Source organism: Balaenoptera physalus (assembly GCF_965194825.1).
Source record: "Balaenoptera physalus genome assembly, chromosome: 1".
Taxonomy (NCBI): Eukaryota; Metazoa; Chordata; class Mammalia; order Artiodactyla; family Balaenopteridae; genus Balaenoptera; species Balaenoptera physalus.
This window is the reverse complement of record NC_138882.1, coordinates 89,019,840-89,041,222: the sequence shown is the minus strand read 5'-3', so window position 1 is coordinate 89,041,222 and position 21,383 is coordinate 89,019,840. Positions and strand designations below refer to the sequence as shown.

Sequence of the window (21,383 nt, the reverse complement as noted above, 5' to 3'; positions counted from 1 at the left end):
GTTAAACCAATAATTGGCATACAAAAAGAGTGCTTTAATAAATTATATGAGTAATCCTCTCATTTAGCTTAAACCTTCAGTATAATCCTTCCCATGAGACCCCACAGCTGTTAAGACTGAAGGTGCCAGCATACCAACATCCCCAGGTACCTGTTGAACTGGACCATACCCAACTACTTTGTGGATTTTGTCCCTAGGGGGGATGTCTGCCCTCTCCTGACACTCAGGTTCTTTTCTTGCTGCTCTGCTGCCAGCAATGGTGGAATATTAAGCTCCGGTATTTGGTTCTAAATCCCAACTGCTCCCTCCAACACTTGAATCTTCATCAGGCCCTGAGCTCATTTTTTGTTCTGTTAAGTCCTCTACATCAAAAGTTACTATGGACTAGTTTGTATCTTCTAGAATTTTCAGTGGTTTCAGGGGAAGGAGAAAAGGGAGGATTTAAAAAAAAAAGAGAGATGGGGGAACTCTTTGGGAGTGATGGAGATGTTCATCATCTTGACGGTGTGATGGTTTTATGGGTGTACACATATGTCAAAATTTATCAAACTGTACCCTTTACATGCAGCTTATTGTATGTCAGTTATACCCAAATAAAGCTGTAAAAATGTAAAGAAAAAAAACCTCACCTTGATTCCTAGTGACTTCATAAAGGAGGGATCTCCTTTAATAGTTAATTTGAGTCCCCAAGAAAAAGAGGAAATTCTCTTCCAAGGAGGAGCCGCTCAGCAGTGGACCTAAAGAGGCTGCTGATAGCAAGAGCAGAAGCTCCAAGAAAAAGTTCCAAAAGCTATTCCAGGGCGATTAGAATGGACATTTCCCTGATGGGGCATAACCCACGGAGATATTTCGCAACCCATCCCCTATATCCCAATAAAAACAAATTCACAAGAAAAAAAAAAAAAAGTTAATTGCAGTTATAAGTTCTAGCATCCCTACAGGATAACATAAAACTAGGAACCAGGGCGCCTGAGTCTGATCCTGCCTGCAAGTTCTCTCTATCCCCAGTGCCTGGCACTTAGTAGGCCCTTTAAATATCAGTTTAATAAAGTAATGTTACCAGACAAAGGAGGGAAGCTGCAAATCAGAACCAAGTTTCAGATCGAAGGCATTCAAAACCATGTTCTGAACCCCATCATGGCTCACCGAGCTTCACCTACTCTCACGCATGCACTCACATCTGAAGCCTGGAGCACGAAGGGGAAGTGAAGCAGGAGTAATAAGTCCCTACAGAAGTCCGACTGAAGAGACAGCCCAGGAGGAAAGAGGGGAACAGTAAGACTAGAGTTACTTTGAGAAAGAAAGATTTATTTATGAAATCAAGGAAAATTTCAGGGCTTGGGGGTGTTGGGGTAACAGTTTATGGGGCTGTATAGAGGGAGATTGTTTAGGAAGACCAGGGGCTGGAGAAGGCTCCACTTCTGTGTTATCATTAACATCACTGACCATTCCCACAGCTCAGCCATCCTGGGATCAGCTTCCAGGAGCTCCAGAGGAAGCCAAGGGCCTGGCTTCCATTACCAGAGCTGTTTCCTGACTCATACTTGAACTTAGCAAAATGATCTCCCCCTCTCTGGACCCTTCTCTCAGCAGTTTCTTCATTCTTCCCACCCAACACTGCATATATAATAAGGAATGTAACAGTCCTTTTCTATTCTTTGGTAACTCTGAGGGTAGAAAGGAAAAGAGAGGTTCTGTTCCCCTTAATAGAAATGACTTGGACATTTTGATGCTCTTCTGGCAGCTGCACCCTTCTTTTTCCCCATCAATTCCTCCTCTCTTCATTCTCCCAACCTTAAAACAGTCTTGTGCCCATCCACATAAACCCCGAAGCTGACCCTCATCTTCTTTAGGACCTAATCTACATAGCTGCTCTTTTCCTGGCCAGACCCTGGAGCGAGGCTCTGCAGCCCTCCAGTGGCCCCCTGTCTTCCACGACGGCCCCTCCCCACTCTTCTCTCAGCCCAGTCAGTCTCTACTGCCAAACCGCTGCCGCCTGACCCAGCATAACCCAGCAGGGGGCGGGCTGCGAGAAGGAACTGGGAGGGATCAGTGTGGCGGCCACCAAACTGCAATTCCAGATTTTGGAGGAACTCACTTGCCTCACTCTCACCTAGCAGTCTGGCTGGTGGAGGGGCAGGAAGGGGAGGAGACCCAGGGGAAGTGGCCCAAAGAGATACATTTTTTCAGCCTGAGAACAGAACTGGGGGGAAGAAGCCAAAGCTGAGTATCCCTTCTTCCCTCTTCCAGGAATCAGACTTTTCATCCCTCTTTGCACCTGGGGCAAAGAACACTGACTACATAAGACCATGCACCTCAAATCTAGACACATGGTTTAACACATGATAGAATATTTTAGATTGTACATCTTGAAGAAAATCTAGGACTCTACATCTATCCTTCTTAAAAAAGATAGTGGACTGAGGAGTCCCAAGGTAGAGAAAAAGATCAGAGGTGTGTCAGTCAGTAAGAAGCAGATTTGAGAAAGAGAAAGGAAGAATGTCAATCTCCATTTTTACAGAGGGCTGTTTTTCAAACTGTGAGAATGCTGTTTTTCAAACTGGGTCTTGACCCATTAGTGGATGTATTGTAACCAATATTTTTTGACGGAATATAGAACAGAATAGAAATAGTAAGGGTAAATATTATTTCAGGTATGTACACACAGGATGTAAAATGTATTTGTTACTATGCATCATAATCAAAGTTTGAAAGCAGCTAACTTATGGGGCCATTTGTGATCAAAAAGGAATGAAAAAGATTCCTTCCCCCATGCCCCTTTAGGCAGTAAAAACAATGACACCCAACATCATCCTGCCTCCTGCTTTATTCTCCACAGAGCTGGCTTCCATGCACACCTCCTCTGATCTCATCCATGCTGATTCCAGGGTTCAGGTTCTCAGGTCTGGGGTCCATAACGTCAGGTGAAGCCCCACCCACACACCCATAGTGGCCAACCCACCACCCACCACAGCCCGTTGGAGGCTCTGGCAACCAGGGATGCTCTATTCCCTGAAAGAAGAAATTCAAGCATGAAATGCACACTTCTATACCCTCAGTCTCCTCCCATCCATGCCAAGATGCTAAAGATGATCCTCATCTATCTGGACTGGAGAAGATGGCTGCCTGCATAGGGGCAGGGAGAAGGCTGGAGGATGACTACACTTTGAATGAGTGGTGTGGGAGTGAAGGAGAGATTCTGGAATCTGTAGAGTCCCACACTAGGAAACAACTGTGCACCACTATCCCACCATCCCACTTTCACTGGTATCTCTCTACCCCAGACCTTAGGAGAGTCATTCAACTCCTCTTTTCTGTCTCCATCTCATAAGTCAGACCCCTTCAGTCTACGTGCTCACTGATGCCTGTCTCCACCCAGTGATTCCCCATATCATGTCTTCTCAATTGACCTCACCTCAAACGCTCTATGCCCCACAGGACTCCCTAGTGTCAGCTACCACATGGGGCAAGAGGAGACTCCAATTTCTATCCTTGAGCCTCCTTTCTCCCAAGCTCCTTCCCTCATCACCCTCAAACCACAACTCACAACAGAGAGATCCCATGTTCTTCAGGGCACAGGATGCCTCACTCCTCCTGGATGCTGAGGATTCGCAGTAGGATATTGTACACACCCTGTTCCATGTAGCCCTGTAGGCAGCATGAAAGAAACAAAAGGAGATGAAGAAAAGGAAATGAGAGAGACAGGAAAGGGAGAGTTTCTATGGTAGAGTAGGATGCTACTTACTAACTACGTGCCCTCACTTATACTACTTAACTTCTCAATAGCTGTTTCCTAATCTTTACGAGGAAGATAATCATGCCGACTTTTTAGAACTGCTGTGAAGGTTACAACTGTGAATATGGAGCAAAGCACCGGGTACACAATAAGTGTTCGATTCTTTGTAGTTATTATTATTCCTAATAAAGGAGCGAGCCACCCACCTCTTCTTCCTTGGCGAGGGATAAGCTGGCTCAGGAGGACACTGAGAAGGGGCATAGGGGACAGGCAAAAGCCTTACAGTCGATCAGGGAATTGAAAAGAAGGGGCAAACACCTCTCCCCCTCACATTCATGCATAACTTCTCTCAGTCTGCCTAATGAGATCCAGAAACCGGTACTGGGACATCTAAAGTCCAGCTTCCTGAGAGACGAGTCTGTGCAGGTAAGAGAAGGGATGCCAAATGCAGTGCCCCCTGGCCAGCTCTCTGCCTCTACCTGCCCCCAGGCTCACCTGAGCAGCATTCAGCAGATGATTCCTATAGGTGGAGATGATCTCTTCATGGTTCTTCTGGGAATCCTGGGAGTGGGCATCAATGGGAGGTCATGTGCCCAGCCTCTCACACTCACCCTCATCCCCCAAGCATGAGGAACAATGAAGTGAAGTGCTCAGCTGTGCCAGGTAGGCTCCCTTGGCCCATCACTGGCTCAGCCTAGACCACTGCCTGGCCAGGCCTCTGGAATCCCCAGAATCTCTCCCACAGGTACATCACTTCCACTGTGCACCCTCTTCTCTAGCAGTGTCCATTCCCCTGAGGGCCAGACATACTTGCAGCTGTCGGGCAAGGTGAGCATTTTCTCCCCGAACTGCTAGAATCTCCTCTGAAAGCTGCTCCAACTTCTTCAACAATTCCTTGATCTGAGGTCAAAAGGAAAGAAAAGGAACCAATGAGGCCCCAGTCATTTCCCACCCCAATACCACCCAAAGTCAAGGTGAGTTTCCTTTTATTGGGTATTTAATACCTGCCAGATACTTTTACACACATTGTCTCACTTAATACTCAAAAGAGCTCTTCTTCTGTTCTGAGAAGAACAATCCTTCTCTGAGAGAAGTATTATTATTCACATTCTGTAGATAAGGTGCCTGAGCTAAGTAATTTATAAAAATCATACAGCTAATAAGTGATGAAATCATAATTTGAACCAAGATCTCTTTGAATTCATGGGCCACACTCTTAACTCTGTACTGGATCCTGACCTACTTTGGCCTACTGACCACTGAGGGAAATGGAGATGAGTTTCTGTGGTTTGTGAGACTGAGGTACAAATGCAGTTAATAATAACCAGCAGTAATAGGAATAGTGGTAGTAGGAATAATAAAACTAGCTAACTTCTACTGAGTACTAGCCATTTCCCAAAAATTGTCCTATTTTAAATATAATGTCTTATTTAATGTAATTCTCACAACTCTGTTATTATCCACATTTTATAGATGAGAAAACTGAGGCTTAGATAACTCACCCAAGATCAATCGTTTTTTTTTTTTTTTTTGGCCACACCATGCAGCTTGTGGGATCTTAGTTCCCCGACCAGGGATCAAACCCAGGCCGCCTGCAGTGGAAGCCAGGAGTCCTAACCACTGGACCGCCAGGGAATTCCCAATCAGTTCGTTTTGAAATTGAAATTCAAATGCAGACAACCTCAGTTCGGAGCCCACTACACTATTTTCTTTTGCTCATTTGTCTACTTTTATCTTCCCCTTCAACACCAACAGAAAATTCCTTTCTTTAATTAGCCCCACCCCACACTGATTCCTATTCTGTATAACGTTCCTTCTATTTTTATGTCCTTTATAGTCCGTAAAATGTATACTCCCTATATTTTTTAATCCTTATAAATTTGATCATGTACACAAACTTTGATAAGTCTGAATTCACTCACTGCACAGGTAGTTCTACAATTACTAAATTCATTTGTAAATTGATGTTTTCGAATTTGTAAAACATGTCTGTTGGAAGCCTGTAGACTTATATTCACTTTTGGAGCAATCATTAGGAAACTCGGGTATCTAACACAATGGTTTTCAAACTTTTGTTTTTCTCTGCATTGGCACCCTCTTTGCCAACGGAAATCTTTTGTAGAGCCCACTCTGACTGAAGTGGGAGGGGAGAAAGGGACTACAGTCTAGTCTACTTCTCTTTTTTTTTTTTTTTTTTTTAATTTTTATTTATTTATTTATTTATGGCTGTGTTGGGTCTTCGTTTCTGTGTGAGGGCTTTCTCTAGTTGCGGCAAGCGGGGGCCACTCTTCATCGTGGTGCGCGGGCCTCTCACTATCGCGGCCTCTCTTGTTGCGGAGCACAGGCTCCAGACGCGCAGGCTCAGCAGTTGTGGCTCACGGGCCTAGTTGCTCCGCGGCATGTGGGATCTTCCCAGACCAGGGCTCGAACCCGTGTCCCCTGCATCGGCAGGCAGATTCTCAACCACTGCACCACCAGGGAAGCCCTAGTCTACTTCTCTTAATCCGTCAGCAACCCCTACCCCAGGCACCTCCTCAGAACCCTAGCAAAACCACAGCGACTCACCACAGCATCCGCTGTCTTCGCAGGCTAATACACTACGTAAGTCAAAATGCCGATTGAACCATAGTACCCCAACGGTGGTAGCCCTGACCATACTGCTTCTGAACCCTGCGTCCCAAATTTTAATACCTAAGCCCTCCTTCTCTCTTGTATTTATAACTTACCTCACCTCCAATCTCAATCCCAGACCCCCTCAGACCCAGGAGAACAGAGTGCGGTCCTTGCAAATGACTGGTGTTCCGTTTGGGGTATTAATCGGACGGACCAAAGATAGATTCCGGTCAGCCAACCCTAAACAAACAGAAACCTGCCCTGACGCTCCCTTCGGCTGCCTGGTCTGCTCACCTTGGCCTCCTTGTCCCGGCCAGCCCCGATGAGATGCTCCACCTTCTCTTTCAGCAGCTCCGCCGTTTTCTCCAACTGCTCGGAGCGCAAGCGCAGCTCGCTGGCCTGGCGCTCCTGCTCCGCCGCGCGCGCGGCCAGGTCCCCGCTCCTGCGCCGCTCCTCGGCCACCGTCTCCCGCAGCCGACCCATCTCCCGGCAGGCCGTGTTATACTTTTCCAGCAGGGCCTTTAGCTCCCGGCCCCAAGCCTGGGCCTGGGCCACCAGTGAGCCCCGAGTTTTCTCGTGCTGCCGCAGACTGGCCGCCTCCCGGGCCCTGAGCTCAGCCACCTCCTCCGTGGCTTGGTAGAGCAGCTGCTTCAGCTTCCCGATCTCCTGGCTCTTCCCGCTCATCGTGGCCTGAACCGCCCGCAGCTCTTCCTCCAGCTTCCCCAGGTCTTGCTCCAGAGCTTCAACTTGGAGGGACGCTGAGGCCTCTGAGGAGGTGCCCGGTTCCCCACGTTGGGCAGGGGAGCCCCGCAGCTGCTGGTTTTCCTCTTCTAGCCGAGCCAGCACCTGCTGGGCCTCGCGGTGCCTGGCCACCAGGGCGCTGACGCAGGCCTGCAGCTCCTCCAGGGGCTCAGCCGCTGGGCACCGTGCACTCCCCCTGCCCACCAGGTCTGGGGGCAGGCAGTCCCACAGTCCCCGGAGGCCTCTGCTCTGGGAGGCCAGGCGCTTCCGCAACTTCTCGGTGGCCTCCTTCTCCAGGGCCAGTTCATCTGTCAGCAGCCCCACGCTCCACCACAACTGCTGTAGCTGGACCTGCGCCTCTGGCTTGGGCACGCACTCCCGCTGTAGCCGCTGGCTCAGGGACGGCAGCTCCCCCTGCAACCGCTGCCGCTCCCGGCCCAGCTCCCCCAACTCCTCCAGCAAATTACTGCTGCTCAGCCTCAGTGCTGACACCTCCTTCTCCAGCTGTCCCTCCGCCAGGCCCCCTCCTGGCATCTGTTCCCCTCCAGGGGCCCCTAGAGGCTCTCCCCAGGCCCCAGGAGCCCCTTCCTCCTTCCCTTCACCCTCTTTGGTGATGGCCCCTGGGCCTGCCTTTGGGGCTCCCTCTCTGGGCTCCTGGGCAGGGGCCTCAGGTTTCATCTGTAATCCTGCTTTTGCCCAATCCAGCCTCACCAGCACCCGCTCCAGCCTGGCCTCCATCTTCTCCCAGGCTGCTGCTGCGGCCTCAGCCCGGGACGTCCCCAGAGCTCCCTCCAGGTCTGGTCTTGATAAAGCCCCCCGGGCTGCATCCTTTTCTCGCCACACGGCAGCCAGCTCCTCCCTCAGCTGTAGCAGGAGCTGGTTCATGGCTGCTGTGCGCACTGGTTCAGCCACTGTGCCTGTTGGTTCAGCCCCTGGGGCCTGGGGCCTCACCTTCTGGCCAGCATGCAGCTGGTCAGTATGATCAGGGCCAAGGGCCTGCCCACCATTGGTGGTCGGTTGCTGTCCTGTGGATTTCCCAGTGGTCTCAGACCTTGGGCTCTGGGGTGGCTCCTGTTCTTCTGGTTGGGACCTTCCATGGGCTTCATACTGGATCACCCCTCCAGCTGAATGCTCAGCCCTCTTGGAAGCTACTACTGGTTTTGCTGCAGCTGCGGCTGCTGCCTGTTGCTGCTTCTTTAGCTCTTGTACGCACTTAGCCAGCAGGTTGAGGGTACGACCCTGCTCCATGCCATCTCCTCCAGGCCAGAGACTAGAGCCCTGGTCTCCTGGAGCTCCGGGCTCTTGCAATAGGAGGAGCCCCAGCTCCCGAACCTGTTCTTGAATCTGGTTCTCCAGGCCCAGATAAGCTGCAGATTGAGCCTTACACTCTTCCGTATTTCGCAGCAGCTCCTGCTCCAACTGGGAAACTTTCCTCTGCTCCTCTTCATACTTCCACTTCCACTCCTCTGAACACGCATCTTCATCCTCTTCTTCCTCCTGCTCCTCCTCAGGCTCCGCTCTCCATGGAGAACCCACCTGAGGCTCAGATGGAGAGGCCTATGGAGAAAAAGGAACAGTGAAGTAAACCCGGGCAGCTAGCCCAAGAAGGCCTTTCTTCTCTTAGACTGTCTCAATGCCCCGGTGATCACTGCCTGGGAGATATCCCAGCGGGAAAGCCTGGGGTGGGTCAGAAGCAAAAGGAGAAGGCACTTAGGGTCTTACCTGGGATGCAAGATCTGGATGTTGAACTAACCCCTGACCTATATGAAAAGACATGGGGAAAATGAGAGAGGAGACAGGGCCCACGTGCTTCTAGCCCACACTCTGCCTTCAGACTTTCTCTGAAAGGAGTGGCCCCTCAGTGTTAATCCTTTACCACACATGTCGAATAGGGACAGCCACCCCTATTTGATGGATCCCTAGCTGTCCAGCAACCTTCGTTTCCTATCTCAGAGATATGCCAGCTCATTCATTTCATTCACTCACTTATTTATTGGACACTGTGCCAGGCACTGTTATAGGCACCAGGACCTCAATGGTGAGCAAAACAGAGATGGCCTGTCATCTGAGGGGGTTACAGTCTAGTACGGGAGAGAGAGAGATTGACCATCAAATCACATAAATAGATGTACAATTGCAACTCATAAATGCTAGCAATAGTACTAGCCAGAGTTGCCTTCAGTGAGAGACAAGGCTGCTTTGAAGAATTTTGTGACCGTGCTTTTGGGAATTTGGTGTCATCTCAGAGCAGCAGCAATAAATAAGTAAACTCTCAACTAAAGTGACAATTATTATTTCCATGGAAACAAATGGGATTCTAAGACGCTTCTCTGATTCTAAGGCTATCGAGGAGCATCTTGAAGTTACAAAAGGGTATTGGCTTTACCTCCCCGCCCCTGCCGGTTCAGGGCCTGCCGCAGCAGCCTCCACAGTATCTTGTCTTGTGTGCGTAGAGCATAATGCAAAGCATCATGCCCTGTGCTGTCCACCGCCCCTGCATCTGCTCCATAGCTCAGGAGCAGTTCAGCCACCTCAGTGCTGCCTTTTTCACAGGCCAGGATCAGAGCCGATCTATGGGTTGGGACAAATCTGAGCATAAGCTTTTCTCATGGAATCCAGGAGTCCTGGTTTCAAAAACTCCACTCACAAGGTCAGCTCTCACTCAGTGTGGTCAGGAGAACCACAGACCAACACCAGCCAGTGACAAAGCATGAGGCCAGACCAGAACTTTTCAAATGTCATTCCTTGGAGCTGTAGCATCAGAAAGCAGGGGGCCAATTGGAAGGGCTCCACTTCCATCTGTTTTATATATTGAGGTTGTGCATAAATTCTTTACTGGGGAAAAAGTATTCCATTGCTTAGAAGATAGTTCAAAAACCAGTAAATTAAACTAGTGGATCCAGAGGTATTGATTCTACTTCCAGAGTCACCTATGCTAGGAAGATGGCAGTGTCAGCAACAGAATAGGAAAGTATAAGGAAAACGTTCTCAACTTACCAAGAGGAAAACAGTGAAGCAACAAGCAATGCTCTTCTGAACCACCACTGAGAAGGAGAGAGGTTCCCAAGAAAACAGAGACCAACCTGCCTTCTTCCCCAATACACACACACACACACACACACACACACACACACACACACACACACACACACTTTGCCCAGTGGCTCCTTTCTAGATTGGTCAGGGTCGGGATTTGGGGTGGGAAGACGGGGAAGGCTCACTTGTCATTCTTGTCAGTGACATTAACCCGGGCGCCTCTCTGCAGTAGCTGTGAGCAGATAGCTGCGTGACCACCCAGCGATGCAATCATCAGGGGTGTACGTCCATCCTGTACAGATTGTGGGAAGGGGGTTCACGAGGAGCCGGGGGAACCAGGGCTTTGACACAATGCAACCAACTCCCCTGTTCCCACACCTCTCCAGGAAAAAGCCCCAATGCTGGGGCTAAATACTCCTTCTCAGAGGGTTAGAAGCTCTCCAGAAGATAAGCCTTAACCACTCTGTGTGGAAGAGGAGGAGGGGCATGGGGAGAAGGAAGAGGAGGTGGTGCTACACAACCCCTGGTCATGGAACTTGGCTAATTAAGTTCAGAGAAAGCAGCAGCCTCCCCATGTAGGGCCCTGCCCAGCTGCCCAGCTGACACTCACGTTATCCAGGACATCCAGGAAGGCTTCGTGATCACACAGGAGGAGCACGCTTGAGGCACAGCCAGAGAAGGCTACGGAGGGTTGCGGGATGATCGGGTTAAGGGGAAGCAGGAAGGACACCTAGTCAGACCATGATGCAGCATCCCCTCCGACCATTTCAGCAGTCAGCTCTGGCCTGCCCTTCCCACCAAACGTTATCCCCCGCTCCCTCCCCACCCTCTGGTCCCTGCAGCCCTGTTTCCCACCAGTCCCCTGGCACACACCTGCCCAGTGCAGTGGACTACGATTTTCCACATCTACAGCATCTTCATTGGCACCATGCTGCAAAGAGCCACAAAGGGAAGCAGCATGGAGCGTGGTGTCAACATTCTCATCCCATACCCCCTGTTGGGTCACCAGCTTTCACAGTACTGTGGGGAGGGGCAGGAGGACCATGACTTTGGCCAACTACTAGGCAAGTCCAATTTATTCCTTGCAGATGATAGGCAGCCTTGAATTTCAGCCCTGGTTCATAAACCTAGGGCCTAAGAAAAATCAGGTTATAGGTAGATAAACATGTTAGGGAAAATGACACCTGAGTCTATGTCTGGTATTTTAGGATCATAACTGGGAAATTTGGAAAGGGCCAGGAAGAACAAAGCAGAACATCCATTTGCACAATGGCCTGTTGAACTGTGCCTTTGAACTTTGGGAGACTTATTTCTGAATTGTCCACCTGTCATTTCACATGTATATTTCTCTTTGTACCCCTACACCACAAACTCCTCAAAACAGACAGCAGGCTTTGGGTTTAATGTGAACACCTCTGCCATCCTTCCACCTGCCCATCATCACAGCAGTTAGTCTCTGCAGTGCCTCTGCCAGTGGCTGAGCTCAATACATGCACATTGACTGACTGGCAGTCAGTCCCTGGCAACGCTGCTTTACGACATGCCCTCAAGGGCAGCATTAAGCAGGGTGCCTGCACATAGCAGGTGTTAAATAAATGTTGGCGAACTAATGAATAAGTGATTACTAGCTCTCTTATTGGGGATGAGAGGGGTACATTTGACCAAATATTGCTGGTGAGTACAAGACAGAGTAAGGAGTCTCTGGGTCCTCTTCTTCCTTTCACAGGAGTAGTATCAGGGGTTGCTCTTACCTGCAGCAGGACCTTGACACATTGTGGCTGGCAGGAAATGGTGGCCGAGTGCAGGGCGGTGCTCCCTGGAAAGGGAAAGAAGGGGAGAGGGAGGGTGGGTGGCCCCATGCATACCAATGACTCACAGGGAGGGAAGGCAAGAGACACACAGATAATCAGAGGGAGATTAGACAGAGAGGCTCTCAGCCACATGGAGCCAGAAATTCCTGTTCCCCAAGTGCCTGGTACCTGCGGTGGAGGTGGGAATGGGGGAGAGGTAGGCCCAGCTTGCAGGGAGCGGAACCCCTGGAAGGAGACTGGCCAGAACTTATGAGGAGAGAAGCAGGAGGGCTACAGTTGGAACCTCCAGCAGGGCCCAGCACTGGCCCCCCACCCCTCGACTGCTGCTGTAAAGGGAAAAGCAAGCAGCATGACCCAGTGCTTTAGTCTAACTCACCATCCTCATTCTTGCTGTTGACGTCAGCCCCATTTGCAAGTAGTATAGTCAGACATTCTGTCAGGCCTTTGGAGGCTGCCAGATGAAACCTGCCAGAATCAACGCCGAGAGGCAGAAGGATGAAGGGACCAGGGGATGAGGAATGGGAGAACCTTAATAAGCACTGCCTACTAAGCTCCATCATCCCGAAGCCAATCCCAAAAGCAGAGAGGGAAGCTCCCGTAGCCTGACTTTCTGAGAAAGAGAAGCCTATATAAATGGCCTACCATTAAAACTTCAGAGGAGGCTGGGAGCAAAGGTAGAAATAAGAGCTACAGGTCTCAAGCAATCTCAGAGTACTGCAGGGGTGTCCAGGGAACACATAATTACCTGTAACTCAGCACAGGACACTTAGCAGACTGGAAGTGTCACAGAGTGGGCCAGAGCAGAGGGCTGGACATTTGCAGGCTGACTTGGGAAGAGACAAGGGCTAATATCCCTCTTGTCCTAATCACCCCTTCCAGCCACATGACTCTCATGGCCACCACTGCACTCCTAATTCCTCAAGCATATACACCCTCCTATTTGTACAATGAAGAAATACTCTATTTAGTGTATGTTTCAGTTTTCCGTTTGTTTCATGGGCTTTATGTCCTTTTTTGGTCAATTTTGTTGATGTGGGTCGTGAGGTGTGTGGACCTCAGGGACAATATCTTCTTCCCCCACTTTGTGCAGCACTTGATATGTAGCGAAGATTTATTGATATACTTGCTAATTAAGACAAAAAAGGGCTCTGACATTGTAGGCATTTCCTGGTCTTACATCATATTGGGGTTTGGGGTCTTTAAAGAGAACCACATACCAAGGGTGGGGATCAAGAAGGCTTACTTACGGGGACTGGCCGTTCGAGTCTAGCTTGGTGGGTCGGGCAGATTTCTTGGAGGCCAGAGCAGCCACGCATCCCACGTCCCCCCGCTGCACTGCCTCCAGAAGCTTCTGATCACGGCGGTTCCATCTCTCCACCTGGTCCAGAGCCACAGATTGTGTGAATATAAGAGGCGGGGGTAGAGTGGAGAAAGAAAAGAAGAACATGGTTAGGATGCCAAGCAAGGGAAAAGGGACATCCCTGAGATCCTTTCAATGTTCCACAAGTCACTCAGTCTAGATCATTTAGTCCTTCTAGGTGGGCCAGTTAAATAGTCACCAACTCATATGCCACTGGGGACTACCGCCAGTTATTGCCAGCCCTGGCCCAAAAGGTGCTTGGACTACTGAATTAAAAATCATTTTTGAGGACTGAATGCATAGTATTTCAAATGTCTTTTTATCAGCATTATGATTATTGTTGTTAGGTGCACAACCTCCTAGCAATCGTAGCCACGACTCCTTTCCCTTTTGCTCTTTAGGTCTTGCTGGAGCAAACTGAACCAAACTGCCCACTCCGGACTGGGTTCACCTTGCCTCTCAACGCCCCAACCCCCGTGCTCCTCTGTTTCTTTGTTCTCAGATATTTGAGAAATCAAGGCACCTAGCTTTGGGTCATAGCTAGGAGTCCAAATACCTATCCATAGCATCTCTATCCATTGGCTTTGGGGCCCAAAACTAGGAGCAGAAGCACAGAGTTTTCGTTTTCCTTTCTCATACCTATGCCCTCTGGCTAGTCCTTCTTCCCCTTCCATGGCAACAACCACCAAAAGGCAAAGACAGGTCTCTAGCTAGGCTTGAGGAGGCAGCTCCCCTCCTCCACCCTTCCCTCCCTCCTCATTTTCCTGGCAGGGTGCAGCTGTCCCAGACAACAGCCATACCTGGGCATGCATTGTTCTACCATGCCAGCTTGACTTTTTCAGGTGGTGGGGTAATTACAATAATTGAAGTATCACAGGACATGAAAGAGCTGTGTAAAAACACCCAGAGCTGAAAGCACGGAAAAGCCTGGTTTGGTCCAGAGAGGAAAGGAAAGGAAAGGAAGAAAGGAGGCAAAAATCTGTGGAATGGTGAAAAGGGCCCTAGGTGAATATTTGTCAGCAGGCCTAAGTTCACGGCCTGGTTCAGCTACTTCAGTAATTCACATACTTCAGCTATGTGACCTATAGTAAGCCACTGAACACCTCTAATCTGTTTCCTCATCTATAAAATGTGGAAAATAATAACTAACTCATCATGCTGTGAGTATTAAATGAGCTAATGTATATAAAATCTCTCTGTAAACTGTAAAAAGCTATACAAGTGTATGGCACCCTTATAAAAAAAACAGGAAGCAGTGTGGGACTGGTGGCGGCACATTGCATTTTGCGAGGTGTAATTGCAACAAGAAGAGGCTATAGGAAGAGGTGGGGGAGAAAAGGGTCTATGGAAGCCAACTCATTTTCAGATACATAGCCAGGGCAAATTATTAATCGAGAACAGGAAAGATTTTAAATGCCTAAACCATAAAATTATCTAAGGTAGATGGATTCTGAGGTAATACTCGTGAGGTAATTCCTCGTAGCCCTTTTAAGTGCAATTTCAATTACCCTCTCAACATCCCTGGAAAGTAGTTAGGGCTGATATTATTTTATCTAGTTGACAGAGAAGAAACTGAAGCACACTGAGGTTAGATAACTGTCCAGGGTCACACCACAAAATAGTGGTAAAATTGAGATTAGAACCCAGGCCATCAGATGCCCTATTCTAGTTCTCACCACCAGGCCATTTACTACGGAGCTATGGAAGGTTTACTTATTTTCAAATAAACAGTCTAAGACCACCTCCAGGGTAAAGCCACCCACCTTCAGACACTACTCCGTACAAGGAGAAGAGTCTCCAAACAGGTTAATTCTCAAAGGACATAATAAGCAAAATGACTGCTCCACATACCAACAGACTGAGATGTAATAACACGTTATCCAATGCCCCCTGGGGGGCCATATCACCCTCAGAAAAAGCAGACAGCTAGAACTACACCTCCATCACAGGACACCACCATCAGCTGACCTCACTCTGAAGTTCTCTGTTTAAAATCCTGATTCTAACACTTTCTATCCTTGTGAATTGAGGCATGTAACAACTTCTTTGAACCTCAGTTTGCTAATAAAATAACACTGTATAAAGCACCTAGCACTGTCTGTCACGTAGTAGGTACACAATAAATGTTAGTCCTAATCCCCATCCTTCCTAGCCTTGCTTGGCACATTTTGGATGTTCCTGGGCTCAGAATTCTCTATCCAGGGGAGTGGGAGGAAGGGATCTTGATCATATCGGGTAATGTATGCCAATCAAGCTGTATAGATGGTAAAGGTGCTTCTTAGCAAGGTAGATAATTCTCTTTCCAGCTAGATAGTTCTAAATCCACCCAATTTACTTCCTATAATCTTGTTATACCAAGAAGAATTTAGAATAGGTAGAAATTCTTCACAGACAAACCTCCGCAGAGCTAGGGTGAAGAAGAACAGAGGGGAACTTCCCTGGCAGTCCAGTGGTTAAGACTCTACACTCCCAGTGCAGGGGGGCACGGGTTCAATCCCTGGTAGGGGAACTAAGATCCCGCATGGCCACATGGCACGTACCAAAAAAAAAAAAAAAGAACAGAGGGTTGCTTCCGAATTCCAAGATCCAGTCCATTGTTCACCCCAGCACCTTGGGAAAGAGGATAACCAACACAGCCTCAAGGGAGCAATCACCAAATCAATCAGCAGACTCAAAACAAGGATAAGCTTTGTATCTCCCGTAGGATTGGGGCGGTGGCTTTGTAGAAGTAACTGCAGCCTCTCCTTATCTCTGGTCATGTGTCTGTGACCACCAACAGTAGAGAGAGAAACAGCAGAGAGAGTGGCTACCTCTGTAGGACAGGTGAATGGAAATGGAAATGCTGCCCTGGAGGAACCAGGAGCTGTCTCTCAATTTTTAAAATGCAATTGAGGGCTTCCCTGGTGGCGCAGTGGTTGAGAGTCTGCCTGCCAATGCAGGGGACACGGGTTCGAGCCCTGGTCTGGGAAGACCCCCACATGCCGCGGAGCGACTGGGCCCGTGAGCCACAGCTACTGAGCCTGCGCGTCTGGAGCCTGTGCTCCGCAACAAGAGAGGCCGCGACAGTGAGAGGCCCGCGCACCGCGATGAAGAGTGGCCCCCGCTTGCCACAACTAGAGAAAGTCCTCGCACAGAAACGAAGACTCAACACAGCCATAAATAAAATTAAAAAAAAAAAATTTTAAATGCAATTGACATTCCTCTAAGCTGATCCAGTGCCTACTGTTTAAAGGTATTTTCTGACTTACTTCCTACATAGGCAGAGTAAGCTGCCTATGTAAGACACCCTCAAAGGTATCCTCTACTTGACTAAATCAAAATGAGATTATAGGAGCTGGCTTTTGTTTGTTTGTTTCTTAAACTTCCTATACGTATTCTGGATGACTTAGATTAATCTTTAAATGATCACAGATCCTTCAGTCCTTATCTCAATCTGAGGGTGCAATCTGGATCCAGGGGTGGGAGCGGGGATGGAAAGGGGCAATCTTCTGCCATGACTAGGAAGCCAGGCTTTGGGAGTGGTCAGGAAGACTGTCACACTATTTCTCTGACAAACTGGTTCAGAGCGGTTAGCCACCCAGGGAGTGGAGGAATTTATCATGAGAAATGTGGGGAAGTTTCAAGAGGAAACAATTTACAGCTTAAACTGGTCTATTTTCAATCTCATTGGATCCATACCCTGACTGAGAAAACAGTTTTCTTTCCAGCTAAGTAGTTCTAAGTCCACCTAATTTACTACCTATAATCTTGTACTAAGAAGAGTTTAGAATGGGTAGAAATTCTTCATGGCCAAACCTTTGTAGAGCTGGGATGAAGAAGGACAGAGGAATGCTTTAAAATTCCAACATTCAGCCCATTGTTCATCCCAGCATCCTGAAAAGTAGCCATTGACCAACAATTGGAGAATCAGGAAGAATGAGATAGTTTCCTGATTCCTAAGGAGCAGACAGACTCCACAAACCTGAAAGGGCAGGGCAATGTGGAGGACTTTCAGTAACTAAGGAAGAGTCCATGTGAATAAGAAAATCATCCTGAGTTAAGACATTCTGGGTAGCCTCAGTTTCTGGTACCTTTACTAGTCATTCAGTAAATGCCTTTTTTTTTTTTTTTTTCACACACACACACTGTATTTTATTTTTACAAGAGATAAATAGACTGACACCAAGCATTGTACATGGATGACCACAACAAAAGCAACAATGATTGCAATTACCAAACATGAAACACACTCATACTACGTCATAATATTGACATTCAGTCCAGTAATCCTCCAGTAAATGCCTTTTGATTGGTTGATTAATGTGTGGAAACTAAGTGGGGAAGCAAACGTTAAGTGGGACGAGAACAGGCCTCAACAGAGTTCCTACTCTTGCCTCGTAGGTCACTTCCAGGCCTCTGTGGCCTGCCCATGCAGAGTGAGCTGAGCATTTCTCACGTTTGCTCAATGAATGACACCACAAAGTCAAGTTAGGCTAAGCAATATTACTACAGGTAGTCGACTACTTCACTTCAAAATGAACCATCATCCCAGTCTCCACACAAAATTTCATCCCTAGCTAGGGGGTCTCTCTGTAAGAGATCTTCAGAGAAGAAGAAGCTATACCCTCCCTTAGCCACTCCCTTCTGTAGTCTTCCTCCGTGTGTTTTGTTCTGGGAGGACATGGGGAGGACAGTGACTTCTCCTGGGAACTCTCGGAGTGAATCCATTTTATCCTCTTCGCCTCTCACCATTACCGTTCCCCAGCTCAGTCAAAGGAAGCAGAGTGTATAGGCCCTAAACAACTGGGTGAGGGTCTAGAATGAAGGAAGATTCTGGGGAGAAGCAGGCAGAAGGCCTTGACTGGCCCAAGAACCAGTGTGATGACCAGGCACTGCAGTGAACTGGCCAGAGTGGAGTCTGCAGGCAATTTACCCATTCCTTGGGGAGCAGCCAGGCAACTGTCCTCCTCTGGCAGAGCCTGTCAGGCTGGCCAGGCCGGACTGCAAGATTAACCTGCAGAGAGCAGGCAGAAGGAGGTCGAGGAGTTGAACAGCCACTGGACAGAGAGGAGCAGAGCTTGAAGGGGAGAACAGGAGAAGGCTGCTGCTGTCAGAGCACCGATTGGAAAGAGGTTTGGAGTGATGTCTGAGAGCCAGTGGTGGTGATGAGAGAATGGAAGTGGAAGTGGCATGGGGTGAGATGGGGGCAAGGACAGAGAAGACTCTATGAGGAAGGGCTAGGGGAAGGCACGGGGCTGGAAGTACTTGCTGGACTGAGAGCCAGGATAGGGCCATACAGGAGGACAGGCTTGTGAGGACAAGGCAGGGCTGGTAAATGGGGCATGGGGCAGTACTTGGGAGATAGAAAGAGGCTTGGGGCTGAGCAGGGGCTGGGGATAGGACAGATGCTTGAAGGTAGTTCAGTACTGGGAAACAGAGAAGTAGAGAACAGAGCCTTTGGGAGGTGGCAGGCGCTGCCGGAAACATATCAGAAGTTGGGGGTGTAGATGCTTGGAGGACAAGAAAGGGCCAAGGGAAAGGACCTTGGGGGGTACAGGGTCTTGAGGAAGGCAGGGCGGGAGGGCTGCACTGCGGGAGCGGAAGAGCTAGAAAGACCGATAAAGAGAAAAGGCGACGGTGCGTGGAGATGGGACTCAGGACTTCTGTCACCACAGGGCTTGGACCCCAGCCCCATGCCCATCCTCCCAGACATTGTAGCACATACCGCCACCTGTGAGCTGGAGCAGGAGAAGATGCGCTTCATGGCCGGGGCCGGGGCCACGGGGGGACGGGGACGCGCGGAGAGCGGGGTCACAAGTTCCTGAACCCACCGGACTCGTCTGCAGCTGTGTAAGAGAGCTGTCAAAAGCAAACCGGGACCCGCCCCCGCCCCAGGACCCACCCCGTTCAATCAGAAGCAAGAATCCGAGGGCTGGGCTTAAAACTCCGCCCCTGGCCCAGCCGCACTCCGCCGTTGCGGAGGCAAAAATCCTGCAGTCTCCGCCTGGGCTTGGTCTCAAACCTCACCCTCCCAAACCGAACCCACCCCCAGCTCCGACCTGCTCAATCGCAAAAGGGACTCCCAAGTCCCCAGACCCGGGCTCCGGCTAAAACTCCTCCCCCTGCCCCGCCCCGCCCCTCCCCTCCCCTCAGTTCCAGGCTGCGGCTCCACCCCAAGCCCCGCCTCAGCCCCGCCCCCCGGAGCGCAGCCGCAGGAGTCTCCCGGCGTGCACGCCTCTTAGCAGCTGTCGCATTTAACCACTGATGACGACGATTTGATTATATCCAGAGACGTTTGCCAACTTAGTTACTTCTGCTTCCTCCCACCATTCCGCGGCCAAAAACCCGGACACAAAGAAGGATTTGAAGAGAGCAGTTTGGAAACGGGAGGAGATTGTAGTGCCGAGCAAAGGACTGAACGTGGATGATGCACGACCCACCGCAACGTGGAGAAAGGGAACCAGGCCTAATATCCCAACGCACCTCTACGTTAGAAAAGGGCACAGGGAGAGGAGCGATTTTTTTTTTTTATTTTAAGCATTCCCTTCCACAGAAGTACTCACAAAACTGTCTTCACTATTTCCACTGCCCCTTAAATTCAGATTCTCAGCAATTCGTGCTTGAACAGTCAGTCTACCGGTCTTTCTTTTCTCCTCCCTTCAGTCAGAGAGAGCGCACTCAAATGCATATGAAAGCCTACAGGATAAAGTTCAGAGTTCTTAACGTGGTTTACTAGGCTCTTCAGGAGCTGCACTCTGCCTGTTCAAGTCTCATCTCTCACTACTTTCACAAACAGTCTAATGCTCAGGCTGCTCTAATCTACTACAATTCCCTTCCCGACTGGTGATTAATCCTCCCTGGAATGCCTCCTCTCACACTTGGTGGCCCCTCAAGACTTTTTTTTTTTCTGTAAACTTTTAAAATCCCTCCAACCTCACCTAAAAAAGTGTGCCTCTTGTGTGCGACACATTTCTAATACTGATATGTCATCTAGCAACCAGGTCTCTGTATTTTCCATTATATGTTTACATGTTTGTTTCCCCTACTAGACTGGGCTCTTTGATGGTAGGAGTTGCATTTTATATTATTCAAATTGCCTAGCACATATTAGGTGCTTAATGTCTGATGAGTGAATGAACAAAAGAATGAATAAAGGAACAAAGGAGCAACGATGAGAAGAAAGCAACACCTGTGTGTCTGAGGAGAGTCTGGTGTTTCTACAGTTGCTTCTCAAACTGGCTCTGCTTCAAAGGAAGAAAGAGGTAACAGGCTTTTTGAAGAATAGGTTGGGGTTAGAGAAAGTCCTGTTCTGGTGCTGAGGAATAGAGAAGAGAGGGATCTCTAGGTGGAGAAAAATATTAAGAGTACTTTTTTAAGCATGTGGAGAGAGAATTAGATGAACCAGTCCTCAAGGATATCCATCTCCCTTTGCAGGCTGACTGGGGATAAAGAGGGGAAATCTGTCAACATAACCATGGCCTCAGTCCTTGCCCCAGAAACAAGTGTGCTCCATAAACGTTCATCAAGCTATAGCCTATGTGAATTGTACTAAGGGCCACCATGGAGCCTCCTGCCACAAAATAACTCACCAGCATGGCACAGAATGGTTGTCCCAGCCTAATAGGCCAGGTAACTATAAAAATAGTTACCATTTATTAAGTACTTACTATATGTTCACTTTATTTGAATCATCTCATTTAGTCCTCACAACCCTAATAAGTTTAAAGTCAAGAAAGTCAAGACATTGAGAAGTTAAATCTGTTCAAGGTCAAGCAGGATTTAAGTGGTAGAGCTTAGATTTAAACCTAAGTCTGTCTTCATTCTTAACCACTGCTCTACACAGCCTTTTATCTGAGCCTCAGGGTAGTTATGACTTGCCCAAAGCCACTTAGCTCATAAATGGCAGACCTGGGATTTCAGTATAGGCCTATGTGTTTACCAAACCTACACATTTTACACTCTACGCTCACTTAAGTAGGTGAGGATTGCAGGAGGCTAGAGTACATCTCCAGTGGGAGAGTCACAGAAAACATTTCAAATACTTCATAACCTTGCCTTCCAGGGACTCAATTGTATAAGGTCTCAAGGTAAACCGAGACTCCACCTC

The 21,383-nt window shown here is 48.8% G+C and overlaps 1 protein-coding gene across 2 annotated transcripts; it reads right to left on the bottom strand.

The window, feature by feature from the left end:
• Positions 1–1,291: 1,291 nt before the first annotated feature.
• On the bottom strand, positions 1,292–19,372 carry ANKRD35 (ankyrin repeat domain 35). Of its 2 annotated transcripts, none has more exons than XM_082458252.1 (15): positions 19,336–19,372; positions 19,002–19,122; positions 13,185–13,315; positions 12,314–12,402; positions 11,878–11,942; positions 11,000–11,057; positions 10,737–10,807; positions 10,312–10,418; positions 9,477–9,661; positions 8,813–8,850; positions 6,644–8,647; positions 4,547–4,636; positions 4,232–4,297; positions 3,548–3,648; positions 1,292–3,012 (listed from the first exon to the last, which is right to left on the bottom strand). In XM_082458252.1, the coding sequence occupies exons 2-14, from the start codon at positions 19,038–19,040 to the stop codon at positions 3,586–3,588; spliced, it is 3,006 nt and encodes a 1,001-aa protein (XP_082314378.1). In that variant the 5' UTR covers positions 19,041–19,122; positions 19,336–19,372; the 3' UTR covers positions 1,292–3,012; positions 3,548–3,585. The 2 variants fall into 2 exon arrangements, with proteins under 2 accessions (XP_082314378.1, XP_082314379.1); XM_082458253.1 differs by having other exon boundaries at positions 19,002–19,116; positions 19,336–19,359.
• Positions 19,373–21,383: the final 2,011 nt, after the last annotated feature.

Bases quoted from the DNA above. Each gene is read 5' to 3' on its own strand.
- ANKRD35 (XM_082458252.1), bottom strand. From the start codon at position 19,040: ATGAAGCGCATCTTCTCCTGCTCCAGCTCACAGGTGGCG. The intron at 13,316-19,001 runs GTATGTGCTACA...GCTCTGGACCAG, and splicing joins GCTCCAGCTCACAGGTGGCG to GTGGAGAGATGGAACCGCCG. The intron at 11,943-12,313 runs GTGAGTTAGACT...TTCCCTTTCCAG, and splicing joins CAACAGCAAGAATGAGGATG to GGAGCACCGCCCTGCACTCG.